The sequence below is a fragment of the Acipenser ruthenus genome, chromosome 4 (assembly GCF_902713425.1).
Source record: "Acipenser ruthenus chromosome 4, fAciRut3.2 maternal haplotype, whole genome shotgun sequence".
Classification (NCBI taxonomy): Eukaryota; Metazoa; Chordata; class Actinopteri; order Acipenseriformes; family Acipenseridae; genus Acipenser; species Acipenser ruthenus.
In genome coordinates, this window is record NC_081192.1 from 43,481,485 (window position 1) to 43,498,854 (window position 17,370).

General features: G+C 36.7%; 1 protein-coding gene across 27 annotated transcripts in view; it reads right to left on the reverse strand.

The window, feature by feature from the left end:
* Positions 1 to 17,370, reverse strand: part of rims2a (regulating synaptic membrane exocytosis 2a) — a 281,737-nt gene that overhangs the window by 212,702 nt on the left and 51,665 nt on the right. For 22 of the 27 annotated variants that reach the window (XM_059022394.1, XM_059022415.1, XM_059022392.1 and 19 more), the window contains 2 exons: positions 15,696 to 15,906; positions 15,048 to 15,062 (listed from right to left, as the gene is read on the reverse strand). In XM_059022394.1, coding sequence (XP_058878377.1) covers positions 15,048 to 15,062; positions 15,696 to 15,906 — 226 coding nt within the window. The remainder of the gene's footprint in view (positions 1 to 15,047; positions 15,063 to 15,695; positions 15,907 to 17,370) is intronic. The other 5 variants (XM_059022393.1, XM_059022400.1, XM_059022419.1 and 2 more) reach the window with 2 other exon arrangements.

The window sequence follows — 17,370 nt, forward strand, 5'->3', positions numbered from 1 at the left end:
GACTATGTTGTAAAACAAATGTATAATTACTGACAAGCACACAATATAAAACTAAATTATACTTTGTATTCATTTTCTGAAGTAAATGCATCAAATAAACAATACCTGTTCATTTTTGTCATAAATTAAAACAAGTAAACGATATCTGTTCATTTTTTAACATCTATAATTATAAAACAGTTATAGGCCCTATGTTTTGTTCTAGTAGTTTACAATAGCTTATCTGCGCTATCTATTATTATTGGTATCCAATCGGTGTCGGCCGATATGGGCAGATAATCATAGGCTATCGGTATTTGCCAACAAAATCTGAATCGATGCACCCCTATTTTGCAGCGATCCTGAATTTCTAAAAATAAACTTCCCATTCACGAGTCCTTCTGTTTGAGTGCCTTGTTACATAATGTGGTTCCGTGACCAATTTTATCTTCAAACGATGACTACACTCATTCAATCCTGGCATGCATTCAAGTGAATTATGGCTAAGAGGGACAAGACCTAGTGTGATTAACATGCGTTAAAAAAAAAGATCTTGCTAATCGCAGAAGTGAACTGCGATCAATTGACAGCCCTAGTTACAGCAGATCCTTAAGAACTTGAGGGCCAAGCCGAGCACCAGTCACTCCTAGCCACTGGTTTGAGAGTAAAGTGCCCCCACCAACACTATAGCCCTACCCCTAACCATAAATCTGTAATCTCAAGGTCTCTGGACCTTATACTATTATACATATGAACAGCTCGGCTTTTGCCTAAACAAGGTGTTCTGAATTCTCCCTGTTGTAAAGATTCTGAATATTCAGTTTAGATGCCCATACTAAAAACAGCTACATTTATGGTAGCTGCCTGTTTGCTCCTATTTGATAAAGAAGGAAGCAATGAAAAAGCTGACAAACCAGCAGCAGTGGATTTCTCTAACCACGCTTCATTCTGGTTTCCACAGTGCACAATAAACTACAAAATGCATACATTCTAAATCAGATTGTTCACAATTAACAGTGTCTGGTGCATTTCAATTCTATGCTCATATTGGAATACTAGTTTCTAAATTCAGAATAGCCATTTTATAGGAATCACATTCTAAATACCTAGTATTAATAAGAAACACAGAATACAGGTTCCTGTTTATTGTGCTTCAAATCACAAGTTACTTTTTTAGTCTTACAGTCAGCACTCACATATCAAACCCTTCAAAATTATTAGGCTTCCATTTAGATGTACTGTATTGGTTTTGTTGGTACAGTACTATATTTTCAACTGGAGTAGTATTTTAATTCAGAACGATATGATTCTGAAAATCTCACTTTCCAAAACTAAAGAGACATCACATTAACTGTAATACAGTACACACAAATCAATACGCATTGTAACAGTATATAAAATTACCCATTAACGACTTAACAGCAAAATGTATACTGTAATCTAAACTGCGTAAAACGTAAAAGGCAATACAATTTAGCAAAACCAAAAGATTAAAAAGAAAGAAACAACACAGATTCCAGAATTAAAACAGTAAACCAAGTCAGTATTCAAAATTACAGAATCTAGTGCTCGATAAGCCCCTAATGTCACAGTTCACTTGCAAATGAAAATGCACAAAAGCAACAAAAGATCACAGATAAAAAAAAAATACATCACAGTATCTAAAATGTTTTAATGATTAACTGTTACGATACCCTAGCTTGTCTCGTTCGCTTTGTTTTGGCTGCATTTTTGTCAGGTAAAACTGGAGGAAGCGCTGTACAACTGCACAATATAAGACAGACTGATTTGGCATTAGAGAGAATTAAAAAAAAAAAAAAAAAAAAAAACGCAGGCTGTGACGGAAATTCAGATAAATTATAACAGAGATGGGCTTTGTATCAGGAAACTGGTGACAGAGTCGGAAATTGCGTGTCACGGATTAATGCATTAATTTGTTACATAAGGGGATTGATTTTATTCTTAATACAAGGGTGGTAAAACGCGACCGACGTATCTGGGTAATGGATATCTGAGTGCTGACTGTAATAAAGTCTGTTTTGATGGATTAAATATAAAGTTTGTTGGATTCTTTAACAGTCTAGAACGGTTTCATGCATAATGTAATGCTGTATGGATAGGGCCCACTGTACGTATTTCAAACTAGTGACACATTTATTTCCTGTGCTGTTTTGTAACTTACTGTATGTATTGTATAATCTTACAGAGAGAGCCCTGCTTCTGTTTAAGTCCGCAGGGGCACAAGGCATTAACTTCAGAGACAGCCAGCTGTATCCTTTTTAATGTTCCCTAAGAGATCAACTCAGGTCAAGCAGCGACAATGGCCAGAGGTGTCTCTGCTACAAAATATTGTCCATTATGATTTTCTTTAATATATTCACAGTGGAAAGCACAAAGGACAGGATACAATGACAAGCAATTGCCAGAAGGAAATATCTTACTGGTACGTTTATTATTATGTTTTTTTTTAGAAATAATGAATACCATTAAAGGCATGTTTACAGGACTGTTTACAGGCTCTGTGTACATAGTCTGTACATAGTCTCTTTTAATGAGTAAAATCAAGTTTGATATTTCTGTTGTCGGCTATTGCTGAGTTCATTAACAACATCATAGATCAGTTTCATATTGCTTGTCACCTGCCCAGGGACTACCAATGAAAATGAGCTTTTAGGTAAATTTGGGTACAGTGCATCATATGACATGTCCCTTTCAAATAAACAGAATAAAAAAAAAATTAAATTAAAATAAACATAAATATTATATTTTATTTGTAAAAACAGACTTTGAAAAAAACATTCTTTAAACAACTCATGAGTTAAAGCTTTGTGATTGGGATAGGTTCTCAATGTACTCCAATTTATCTCACCTAACCAGAAATAAACAACTTAGATTTTTCATTACGGTACTTGTAAACAGTCTTAAGTTGTTTTATTTGTTTTACATATTAACGATGATTTAGAAAAAATAGCTTTGAGAATGGCCAATTATCATACAACATATGTAACTGATGATCGTACAACTATCGTACAACACTGTAATTTAAACTCCCAAAATGTGTGCCAACAAGTTATGGGATATGTTGTAAAGAAAACTTTTTACACTTACAACTTTAGCATCTGTTTCAAAACTCTTTTCAAAATGGCTGCTCTTGTTGGTATTTTTTTTTTTTTTTTTTATCGGTCTTCCTGCAGTGATTTAGAGGACAGATCTGAAACACCAGTGCACCTAGAGCGACCATTTTGAAAAGAGCTTTGAAACAGACTTTAAAGTTGTGAAGTGTTAACAATGAAAAGAAAAATGTCAGGTATGTTATTTAAACAGTTGTAGCAACACGTGTGGGTGTGTAATGTTATATTTTTCGGAACCCTGCTACTTTTTAAACTAGAATACGCACGATCTTCGGCATTGTTGTCAATGCATAAAGAGTATAAGCTGGATGAAGATCTTGCTATGTTACAACACCAGAGAAAAAAATGTTAATATATAAATATATATAGATATATATATTAACATTTTTATATGTGTGTGTGTTCCTGTCTTTTTAATCAGTAATTTATATGCTATTTTTGCAAATGTTAACACCCCTGATTACTTTTCTGTGCTTTGCTTGTCACTTCAGCATCTGTGAATTATACTGATTCCACTGAAAAGCTCAAACTTAACAAGACAATGCAAAGCGCAGTCAATGAGCTCCCTCTTGTGGACATTTACCATCATATCAACTAATCAGGCTCACCAAGAGCTACAGCAGCAAGAATGAGTGCAGCTACCTGAGCACATGTAAGAATTCACTTTGATTAATTCTGTATGAAGATTTATGTTTTGTCATTATGCAGAACACGTGGAAAAACATGACCATTTCTCAAATTCAGAAAAATGAATCCTTTGCATGTAGAAGATGCCCACCTTGCCTCCGGTTACAATGTCAACCAATCACTCAATACGGGGCATCTGAACTGATGGCTTCGGTTGCACTGTGGAACAACCCATCGCCTCAAATGTTTTCTCCACATATCACGTTCTGATGGCAATTCGAGCAAAGCACATGGACTGCCTGCAGTCTTTAATTATTGTTATATACTTCAGTTCATTTAGAAAGCTAGACATGTTGAATGCATATTTTATAACCTCTGAATTTGCCATTGTTTCAAAGAGTGGAAGTTTGCTGCTGCACACCTCTAGTGCACCCCTAAAGGTCATTTTTATACCAGCCTCGTTTTAATGCCAGTAAATGATGACCAAGAACACATATCATGGAATAATAAGAAAAACCCAACTGTATAAATGGGTAATTGTATGTAAAAATAATGTGATATCTTGTAACAATTGTAAGTCGCCCTGGATAAGGGCGTCTGCTAAGAAATAAATAATAATAATAAAGAAAATGAAATAGTATGCAAGTTATCGGTCTCTGCACTCTCACCTACAGTATACTGCTCTTAAATTACATGTGAACTGTGTTGATAAGGTACAAATAAAGTTACAGACAAAAATGTCTAAAAATCCGAACTATTGTCAGAGGCTTTGATGTAAATTGTACATGCAGGTACTACCTTGCGTCCCTTTCTATGCATGCACAGGAAGAGAACTGGGACAGGAAAGTGTTACTCCTTATACTTAACAGTGGTGTGACTTTGTAAATGGGTTTTTACCGATGTCGATGGGAGGATGAAATTCATGAAAGAAAACTTGTTTACATCACAAATTTGTAAATCAAACTATACGAAAGTAATTTATTTGATGTTGTTTATGAATATTACATAAAAATACTGGGCTTGATTCTTCAATTATTTTGTATAACTACATTTGTAGATTTAGTAATTAGTAAGTAATACTCTTGTTTCAAATGAATTAATTTGACTATAATAGATTTGAAAACAGTACAAATGCTACGTAATTTCTGCAGTTTGCACTTGATGGTTCAACAATAACTCTGTTGACATACAGTACATGCATCATAATGAATCCAACACTTTTTTTTATGAAATGCGTATTTAATTAACCCATGTGGAAAACTGCAGGAATTATTATTAGCAACATGTAATAATAATTAATGATAATATAATGTAATGGTGTTCCTTGGTTTTTGAGAGTTTTCAAAGAGAAAGTATGAGTGAATGACATCTGTTCCTCAAAGCAACCCTGCCTGCCCACACTGACGTCTCAGAACAGACCTTGTTCACTTATACTTTCTCTTTGAAATTTTCATTTCTAGGCCAAAAGACTAAAATAACACCACCCTAACCTGGCACAATGTACCTTTTGTTTGTGTGTGAGGACACATTTTCCCCCTTAGTTTAAGTGAAAAGGGTAAGCTTCTGTAATTGGGTTAATATAACATTATATCTACCATTCTTGTATAATGTATATCAATATCAGCACTTCTGTAGTAATTACTATATTTGTAAGCAGTAAGTAGGCAACGAGTATCAAATCCAGAGCAGCGGGGATTTTAAGACAATCTGTTTTGATAACATTGTTAATGTTTGTTTACGTACAGTAAACTGGGGTTCTTTTACCAGTACTGAAGAAAAGATTACTTGACACTTGCAAGTACATTTCAATATATTTAAAATGGATATTTATAGGTGTGGAAGTTTAACAAAACAGAGCTTACCTTTGTTTTGTTTAATATTCCCATTAATTTAAATAGTTTTTTTAGGCTTATTAAACATCTCTCCTCAGAAATTGTAAACAAAATATCCCCACAAAACATAGCTCTGCTCTGTAATGCAGTGCCACTATTACATATTAATATATGTAATTGTATTAATACCTGTACTGTGATTCTTGAAATGTATTTTTGTTTACGACTGTAAGTCTCCCTGGATAAGGGTGTCTGCTAAATAAATAATAATAATAATTAAGAAATGACAGTGACGTCAGAGAGGTTTTTTGCAAAGACTGATTTCCAATTGCAAGAGGATCGCTTGCATCCAGTGGTGTAACCAATGTTAGGAAAGCACCAGAAATGATGTTCAGAAAGTAATATGGTTGACAAATGAATTTGCACTGTATAGTATTATGAAGTGCATGTGTGTTTATATCTTGAGAAGCTCCTATAAATCTCACGACTAGCGTGTGAGGGTTTGGGAAGCATACTGCCGTAGGGACTGGTCACGTTTACCTTGACTGGTAATGTGCCTGTTTAGCATTGTCCTGGAATTGTGCGCAACGTTGTTCATCCTGTAATGTAGCTCCCATGATCATGCAGGCTTACAGGATGGTTATGCACCTCTCAGGTATGCATATGTGAAAGGCCAGTTTTAAAAGCACTACTTTCCTGTATCTCGAGCTCTGATGGGAAATTCTGGAAAGGCATACTGAATTAAAGAACAGTATCGATTGCCAACAACCATACTAATGGGTTTGGACAAAGCCCTTCTGATTCCAGCAGCAGTGTACCAGAAGGGCATATACTGAGTGTTAACACACTAATGTATGCTTATTAGTAGGGCTGTATTAGAAGGTTCAAAGGTTCGTTCGCTAGCCAGGAATTCGAAGATTGTTTTAAACCTTCGAAGGTTTGTAAAGACGCCATTCACGCACTGTGTTTTTTTTTTTTTGTTTTTGTTTTTGTTAACAGAAATCGTTTGACAATGTGTTTATACTATACCCTTATGGAACAAACATATATTTTAATATATGGTTAATATATGATCCTAATATTTTTCATATATAAATATTGGCCCCTTTTTATATATTTAAAATATATGGGATATATTTAAAAGATATTTTAGTCTGTAATCCATATATTTATTTTATATAGATTACAGATTAATGAAAATATATGGTGCATCATAATTTTCAACATATAAAATAAATATATGGATTACAGACTAAAATATATTTTAAATATATCCCATTTGTTGTGTTAAAATCCAACCAAATCTTTATATGTAGCAACTCTATATGTGCCGCTGCTGTGTATGGAGCAGGGTATAGTATCCAAAGCACTGGGGCAGTACCTATAGCAGTTGTAGTGCTTCAGTAAAATATGTACTGAATACCTAGTCTACAAGACAGTGTAAGAGAAGTGCTATGGTAGAATATGTTTGAAACATACAAAATATACGCTATTTTATTTTCCAAAAACTGAGCACCGTCCGTCCCTCCCCCCTCCAGCCCACATTTCTTCATTCACCATCTCGACAGCAAAGCGACAACGTAAACTGTAATGAAAGAAATGTCTCGAAACCCCTCTGCTCAGACAACCAAAGAAAAAAAAAAGTTGAATGCAAACTGTGCAAACGACTGTTGACTGTTGATCATGGAGGCACAACCAATCTCTGGGGTCACTTGACAAGAACAAGTTCATATTATTATTATTATTATTAATATTAAGAAGAAGAAGAAGAAGAAGAAGAAGAAGAAGAAGAAGAAGAAGAAGAAGAAGAAGAAGAAGATTATTAGTAGTAATAAAATGTGACTGATAACCTGCTTGGAATGGTGACTTAGTTAAATAAAGCTCTGTTTTGCCTAAGTCCGCTGCAGTTGGTTCTCCTGCAAATTGCAAGCTTACGCGCAAACATCAGTTACGTGTAAAGAAACAATGTGTATTTTTATTTGTATTTAAATTATAAAAACATGATTACTGTTCTACATAATGTATTTTTAAACTACATATTAATGTTTTATTCCATTTATATGGATTACCTGTAAAATAATAGGATTTTCAATCAAATATAAACAAGTAGCTATGGTGACATCACCAGTAAATTATGCAAATTAGTACCATTGAAGGTCCGAACCTTCCTTCGGTAATGTGTTCCGAACCTTCGTAGGTCAAAATGTACCCTTCGTTGCATCCCTACTTATTAGGCTTTGATTCATTTGATTAAGAAATACATCCATTATGTCACATGCTACAGTAAGTTACAGTTCACCCTGAGGAATAGCATACAATAGCAGGTAGGTTGTAATCACTTCTGTTGTAAGATCCAAAATCGGGATAATCAAAATACATTGATTTGACAAAGTTGTTGAATGATTACAGAGGATTTCCAAGACAGGCTGACAACTGAGACACCCTGAACAAGTACAAGCTGAAAGAGAACAGAATGTGTATGAGCTAAACTCCTGAAACATAAAAAAAAAAAAAAAAAAAACTATGCAGGAAACTGTACCTTTAAAAGAAAAGAAAGGTTTTTTAAATGCCTTTTGCGTTAAAGATGTAATGGCCAAATAAACACAGTCTGAGGTCTAACTATGTAAGCTAATTCTAGATTACAGTTTTGGCTTCAAAACCATGTACAATAAATGCCCATATTAAAAAAATACACCTGCTGTATTCTGTTTTTAGACATCCCTGTTAGCCTGTCTGCAAACTATATAATACAGTAGTTCTTAAATATTAAGCAAGTTTGTTATTCAACTTGACTGCTGCCACCAGGACCTACATGATAAAAGATAGGTTACCAGTATTAATCTCAAGTAGCTAACATTCTGAAGCGTGGATGTTTATCTAAAATACAATAATAAATATAACAGACAGGAAACAGGGTGCATAAGCTCCTATTCTTCCAGTAAAACAAACAGGCCTCAACTGCTACTTTTCAAATTCAATAGCATTCCCACAATACTTGAAGCTGAAACACTAAATGTAGTTAATTTTCTTTCATCTTACCCATGTTGTCGCTCCAAGGCATTGTGCAACAGGCTCAGGCAAATGTTTCTACTCCTTGGTGTATTGGAAATATTTTATGCGTTGAGACCTTTGAGACCTTTTTAAAATATGTCTCAGGTTAGAGTAAACCTCTCCAAGGCTTTTCTCCCGACGACAAAGGTCCATCCGAGTCAGACAGCGACTGTGAAAATCTCTGTGCTCCGGCAAGCTGCAACTGATCCCCTTGTGCCTGCCTTAACCTACAAATCATACTAATTAAAAAACTGCTAATTAAAAATGTCCTGCCTATGTCAGCAGGTAAATAGGTACATCACTTGCTCTGTAACTCTGCAAGGAAAAAAAAAAAAAAAAACACCACCACAAAAAGAGGGATTTCGACAGTAGTTATAAGGCTTCCAGGGTTATCCGCTGAGCCCACCGCGCAGGTTGTCCCAACAACACATTAGGCTTTTGCCAGGGAGGGAAAAGAAGAGAGAGAGAAAACCTAATCGTTACTAGTTATGTCTTCATTATTAATAGATGCAGGCACTGGTTTCCAGCAGCTGAAGCTGAATCCTGCTCATTAAAAATGCATAGCGTCCCCTGCTGTGCCATACAGCCCAACTGTGCTCAAAGAATCCTAAGTGTGCTGTTACACGCCTATGACTCACACAAAGGGATTTGCTGGGCTATCTTTGATAATGTTCTACACCCAACTTAATAGGACATGATACTGTATTCTTGAAAGTGTTCTTAAGAAAAAACTTAAGTTCTTAAAGGGAATATTTATAGGTCTGATAGTTTAACAAAATCAGTTTATCATCACAGCGTTCACGTTTCCCTTACTCTGATGCATGGCACTGTTTTTTTCTATGCAGTTTGAATATTAATATGATAATACAGGGCAACAGTGTGGAGTAGTGGTTAGGGCTCTGGACTCTTGAGGGTTGTGGGTTCAATCCTAGGTGGGGGACACTGCTGCTATACCCTTGAGCAAGGTACTTTACCTAGATTGCTCCAGTAAAAACCCAACTGTATAAATGGGTAATTATATGTAAAAATAATGTGATATCTTGTAACAATTGTAAGTCGCCCTGGATAAGGGTGTCTGCTAAGAAAATAATAATAATAATAATGCATCACCCTGCTTTTGCAAAGCAAACACATTCAGCATCAGAACCTTGGAGGACTAGGCAGCGTCAACACAAATGACCTCTGACATACTACCCCACCATAGAGTTTTAAACAATTAAGTATTTGTAAGGTAATTTCACGCTGGGATTTAAAACAACCAGAAATCAGCTCAGAAAAAGCATATATTTTATCTCTTTCAATCACATTTTTTAATTAAATATCATATTGTTTAACATTAATACGAAATCCTAGTTTATTTGTATTTTGTGTATGTCGGTTGTATTGGCTGCTATTATGTTTTATTCTGTTGGAATGTTGAGAAAGTTTAGATTTTTTTTGAGAAAGTTTTGAAGTTGGAGGACACTATGAATTACAGAACTTTTTCAGATGCATGGCCCCAGGGAGAAATGGAAAAATACTGGTATAAAGAAAACACTTTTTTTTCACTATTGTACATATCCATCTGCAGTAAGCACAATTTTTATATATTCGCTTATGATACAGTGTGCACAGTTATGCCTAAAAAACAGGTGTGCCCAACAGGAATGGCAATTTGAACTGCTAGTGGTAACTGGAACGTTGTTTTTTTGACTGAAACTTAACTGTACTGGCAATGTCACGTGACTTTTTCTCCTTCATTTTGCTTAATTCTGTCTGTCCGATCATCCTGTCACAGTCTACATGGTGAACACGATAACTGGCTTCATTTTACACAAATCAGACCCACTTGTTACACGTAAGTGTCCGCAAGCAACTTTATTCTCTTTATTCTCCGATGACAGCAGATGGGGGTGGAGTGGGTGAAAGCCGTACCAAAACAAAACTAAAACAATGAAAAGCATCTTAAACTTCACCACATGATTACTCTGATTACTATAGTCTATATATTAAAAATAATTATCATTATATGAGTTTTCATGTTTTTTTTTTTTTTATAATACATTAAAATGCTTCCGGACCGCGGATTGCCCGGTCGACCTAAGCCCTCCCTACCTGGGTGCCACTCGGCCAATTGTGCACCACCCCCTAGAAACCTCCGGTCACAGTCGGCAATAACATAGCCTGGATTCGAACCTGTGATATCCAGGCCATAGGGTGCATCCTGCACCCCACGCAGAGCGCCTTTACTGGATGCACCACTCGGAAGCCCTGGTACTGTATCTTTAAAACAATAATTTCTAAAACTAGTGATGCAGCACAAAAACAATCATACAACCAAAAAGCCTTAAATGTTAACAAACACATCCATATTCCAAAGGAATAGCAGCCTCCTAAAAAGGCTATTCTGTCGGGTAAGGGAAGGCCTGAACACTGACACTACTGTACTTGGAGAGACTACAAGTTATGATAGTCTGCTATTCTTACTGGGGCTGATGGTGTTTTGATTCAAACAAAATATAAATTATTAGAACTGATTCTCCTAAAACAGTAAGAGTAGTGGATAGTAAAATGTTTATTCAGCATTCCTAAGTTCATTACCAACCCAGGACAGTGGGGATAACACTGATTTCTTCAGATTTTCCTAAAGACCACAGCCAGCATGCGACCAACAACAAATATACAGGGTGATGAGTATACTTATACAAGCTAAGCATCAGTATTGTGTTGGAATACGTAGCAGACAAAAGGCAGAAAGTTAGCCATGAGACATTCAGGGGTGTCCATTAACACTTTGAACCAAACCAAGAAGTTTACATAACCAGCTATCAACTGCTCTTAAAAAACTTCATTTTGTATAATATTTGCAATGTTGTATTACCAATAGGAGGTTCTGAGATTGAATTTACAGTTTATTTTACACAGATTTAAAGGAGAATCTGGATGTTCAGTTATTTAGTGGAACATGTTCTGACAGTGTTCCCAAACAGAAGTGATTACACACAAGTATTACACATACTGTCAGTACAGTGAGTGACAAACATGATGAAATAGAATCCCTCCTTCTGGACTACAGCTGAACAGTGTAAAGACGTACAGTAGCTGCTGGTGCTTCTTTGAAAGTGCCACTTACGCCTATATTACTAAGAAAATGTTAGAAGTCTCCTGGCTCATTTACATGTTTATTCAGATTGGTTACTCCCTGTACAAAAGCAGCACATTCAGTTTGTACCAGGCTGTGTAGCAACACAATGAAACAAAAGGAAAAGCATGCCACTCTAATAAACAGTGACATGGTACAATAATAATAATAATAATAATAATAATAATAATAATAATAATAATAATAATAATAATAATAATAATAATTGTGAAGTAGAGTGCCAAAATGCATCAAAATCGTAAGATAAATCTGTCTCAGTTTTTTGCTCTGATGCAACCTGGTGTTTTTATGCTGGCTCAGTTTTGCAGCGTATGGGTGAGGTAATGCACACACCCCTGAAAGAGAATATGGTCATCCTGCACTGCTGGGGAATAGAATCCACATCCTGAACACAGGGTTAGCCATCCACACTGAAACCAGACCCACTGCACACTGTATCCATGACAGCCTAGACAAATGCACAACGCATTATATAAACTGGATTACAAACCCCTTGCTTGAAATCAGTGCTACTGAAACTGCTTACTGGAATATTATGAATGAATCGGACACCATAAGTCAAAGAAAGCATTAGCTAGGGAAGCTTCAGAGAGGGGTAGGACTACAATTGCTACCTTTCTCGACCTACATGGGAGGCATGATATTCGAGTACATGTGCACTTGATCAGTGTCAGACAATGTCTGTTTTGACATGAGTACAGGGAGCTCTGACAAACACATCTGATTGCTTCTGTGCTTTTAGTCAGGTTTATAAAAGTATTGACACTTCACATCTGCATCACAATGAGCTTGCCTATGTACAGGTTTGCGTTCTGCTCTGACTGTTTTTTTGGTGTTTTTTGTTTTTTTTAGGATTACCACTTAAATTCATCATTGTATGCAGAACATTAGTTCTACCAGCATGACAGATCTGGTGGGGCCCATTATCTATGGACTGCCCTTTTTAATACACTAGGTTGTTTCTACTTTGTTAGAAGTGTAATACCACAGTAATAAAGTACTGGTATTTATTTTAGTAGTAGTATTAAACTCTCAAGTACTGGTTAGCTTTTTGTTTTTTTTGTTTTTTTTAAATCGCTGCCCATACATATTTCTGTTAAGAGAATAGGCAAAGGGAAAAAGTTAAAAGTTGTTAAAGTCTTAAAAGTTCAGTTGCTTCCAATATATGATTTTGATATACAGTGCCTTGCAAAAGTATTCAGACCCCTGACCAATTCTCTCATATTACTGAATTACAAATGGTACATTGAAATTTCGTTCTGTTTGATATTTTATTTTAAAACACTGAAACTCAAAATCAATTATTGTAAGGTGACATTGGTTTTATGTTGGGAAATATTTTTAAGAAAAATAAAAAACTGAAATATCTTGCTTGCATAAGTATTCAACCCCCACACATTAATATTTGGTAGAGCCACCTTTTGCTGCAATAACAGCTTTAAGTCTTTTGGGGTAAGTATGTACCAGCTTTGCACTCAGTGCCGGAGTGATTTTGGCCCATTCTTCTTGGCAGATTTGCTCCAGGTTGTTCAGGTTGGTTGGACGACGCTTGTGGACCGCAATTTTCAAATAGTGCCACAGATTCTCAATGGGATTGAGATCAGGACTTTGACTGGGCCACTGTAGGACATTCACCTTTTTGTTCTTGAGCCACTCCAATGTTGCTTTGGCCTTGTGCTTGGGATCATTGTCCTGCTGAAAGGTGAATTTCCTCCCAAGCTTCACTTTTTTAGCGGACTGAAGCAGGTTCTCTTGCAGTATTTCCCTGTATTTTGCTCCATCCATTCTTCCTTCAATTTTAACAAGATGCCCAGTCCCTGCTGATGAGAAGCATCCCCACAGCATGATGCTGCCACCACCATATTTCACTGTAGGGATGGTGTGTCTTGAGGCATGGGCAGTGTTAGGTTTGCACCACACACAGCGCTTTGAGTTTTGGCCAAAAAGCTCTATCTTGGTCTCATCTGACCACAAAACCTTTTCCCACATCGCAGCTGGGTCACTCTCATGCTTTCTGGCAAACTCCAGACGTGCTTTCAGATGGTACTTTTTGAGTAACGGCTTCTTTCTTGCCACCCTCCCATACAGGCCAGTGTTATGCAGAGCTCTTGATATGGTTGACTGGTGCACCATTACTCCACTCCCAGCCACTGAACTCTGTAGCGCCTTCAAAGTGATTGTTGGCCTCTCTGTGACTTCCCTCACAAGTCACCTTCTTGTTTGAGCGCTGAGTTTTGAGGGACGGCCTTTTCTTGGCAGTGCCTGGGTGGTGTGATGCAGCTTCCACTTCCTGATTATTGATCCAACTGTGCTCACTGGGATATCCAAACACTTGGATATTATTTTGTACCCTTTCCCTAATCTATGCATTTGTATTACTTTATCTCTAACTTCTGTAGAATGCTCTTTGGTCTTCATTTTCCTTCAGATTCACAGCCTGACCAATGATCCTTCAACAGTGGGGTTTTTATCCAGAAAATGTGACAGCAACTAAGCCCTCCCTACCTGGGCAGCGCTCAGCCAATTGTGCGCCGCCCCCTAGGAACTCCCGGTCACGGTCAGCTGTGACATAGCCTGGATTCGAACCTGCGATCTCCAGGCTATAGGGCACATCCTGCACTCCGTGCGGAGCGCCTTTACTGGATGCGCCACTCGGGAGCCCCCCTTGTGACAGCAACTTTAATGGTTCACAGGTGGAGGCCAATGGTAAGGTAATTGTGTCCTCGTTAGGGCAATTTCTTTCATTGGTGTAAACTGGGAGCTTCCACAGCACAGGGGTTGAATACTTATGCAAGCAAGATATTTCAGTTTTTTATTTTTCTTAAAAATATTTCCCAACATAAAACCAGTGTCACCTTACAATAACTGATTTTGAGTTTCAGTGTTTTAAAATAAAATATCAAACAGAACGAAATTTTAATGTACCATTTGTAATTCAGTAATATGAGAGAATTGATCAGGGGTCTGAATACTTTTGCAAGGCACTGTATAGATAGATAGATAGATAGATAGATAGATAGATAGATAGATAGATAGATAGATAGATAGTACTTTTACAGATTATTTGTTACACTAAAGTAGACAAACTGCAAACCATGTTGTATATATATACAGTATATAGTACATGAATCATGCCAAAATTCAAATACTCCGAATTTCAGCTCATACACATTCTTGTGAAATGGAACAGGGCCCTTATTTAAAGTGTAAAGCAAAGAAAAGCACACACAAACACAGTAACATTTCTAAAAGTTAGATATCATAAGTAATAAAGTAGATGCTAACCACTTTGTCTTCCTGCTGCAACAGTCCCAAGTAAGCAAGAGCGACAGCAGAAGAGGGGAGAAACAGAGGGAGACAGCATAAGAAGTTGCATTTACAGTGTATTTGACATTGTTAGCATGCAGTGATGACCAGTGCAAGCAGTAAGGAAATAAAGCAGACATTCAAGCTCAAAGCTGAAGCAGTTGCTTAACAGGTAAAAAAGCTGAAGCAATCGATCAATCATGTAAAGCATTAGGCAATGTGTCATATTTTATGAAAGGAATCAGAGGAATAATAAATCAGAACACACAGAATCATATTGAGGGGAAACATTATGGCCTGTATGGCTGTATTGTTAAATAAAGATAAATAATAAAAAAAAGAAATAATGATTAAATGATAAACATTCTGAAACAAGCAGCACTGTGTAGTATTTTAAATAATATAATAATAATAAAAAAATGTACATTAACATTTTCACAAACTTTATTTTTTTTATATTGTTGCCCCAAGATGATGGTGTAAGGCAAGGGCATACGTCTGAAAAGTCAGTTCTCTAAATATTAAGTAACTTTAAAATGGAAGCAAGGTAACAGACGATGAAAGAACACTGGCTAGGCAGGATCTCTGCATGGGAAGGGAGTGAGTTAAAAGGTTTAAACAATGTACCTTATTTGACCGCAGAGACACCCGTCCTCCGCAACGAGCACAGAATTTAGTTTGGCAATATGAACAGAGGTGGCCACAGCCGTCGGCAAACTTGGTTTTGTGGCAGATCCCACAGGTGGGGGCGTCCCCCTTCTGCTCCTGCGCCCCTGGTGCTTCTTCACCCATCTTCTTCACTTGATCCTTATACATCTCAAACTGCTGGTGCAATTTCCTGCAAAAGTCAAAAAGGGAGGGGCAGGGTTTTGTTTTCTTGTTTTTTTTTTTTAAAACGGCAACCTTTCTAAAGATGAATACATTAAACAACACATCCCTTCTTTGTATGATCATTAGGAATCAGCTTTGCTAAAAGGAATACGGAATTCCTTCTGAATTTGCATAACATTACATTTTTCATCTGTTTATTACCCTGTGACATTTGTTTTTAGACATCATTTATTACAGTTCCTGCACTCATGGATATTTGGCAGGATTACAAAAGTTACCATTATTTTGTTAGCTGCAAACACTTTATGGAGTCTTGTAGTTAGCAAGGGGCAGGGAAGTGCAAGTAACATCTTCTTCTGAGCATCAAGCCAGTAAAATTCATACGCCACCTAAAATGGGCTATCCAGGGTAACTGAAAGTAAGGTAATCTGTCCAAATGATAAATGTTGTGAGACCTTGAAACAAGCTATACAGTATATGAAACGTCATGTAAAAGCTTTACAACAAAAGCCATACAAGCTTGTGAAAAAAAAGCTTTTAAAACTGTCCCAGGCAATATAAATAAATACATATTTTACTTTGTAGCAAATCTAAAATAAGTATTGGAGAAATCAAACTGCAGTGCACATGGATGTGATATTCAACAGAGCTAAAGACAACATAAGCATTACACTGCATTGATCAGGAAAGACTGAATAATAATACACTGTATATTTAAATAACCTACTTGTGACTACTTAAAGCTGGGAAGCTTCTATACATCTACAGTGTCTTGCATAAGTATTCACCCCCCTTGGACTTTTCCACATTTTGTAGTGTTACAACCTGGAATTAAAATTGATTTAATTTAGATTTTTTTGTCACTGATCTACACAAAATAGTCCATAATGTCGAAGTGGGGAAAAAAATCTACATATTTTTCAAAATTATTTACAAATAAAAAACTGAAAAGTCTTGATTGCATAAGTATTCACCCCCTTTGCTGTGACACCCCTAAATAAGCTCTGGTGCAACCAATTGCCTTCAGAAGTCACACAGTTAGTTGAATGGGGTCCACCTGTGTGCAATTAAAGTGTCACATGATCTCAGATTAAATACACCTGTTTCTGGAAGGCCCCAGAGTTTGTTAGAGAGCATATCTAAACAAACAGCATCATGAAGACCAAGGAGCTATCAAAACAAGTCCGGGATAAAGTTCTGGAGAAGCACCAATCAGGGTTGGGTTATAAAAAAATATCCCAAACTTTGAACATCCCCCGAAGCACCGTTAAATCCATTATTAAAAAATGGAAAGAATATGGCATAACTGCGACCCTGCCTAGAGAAGGCCGTCCACCAAAACTCAGTGACCAGGTAAGGAGGGCATTAGTCAGAGAAGCAACCAAGAGGCCAATGGTAACTCTGAAGGAGCTGTAGAGATCCACAGCTGAGATGGGAGAAACCGTCCATGGGACAACTATAACCCGGACGC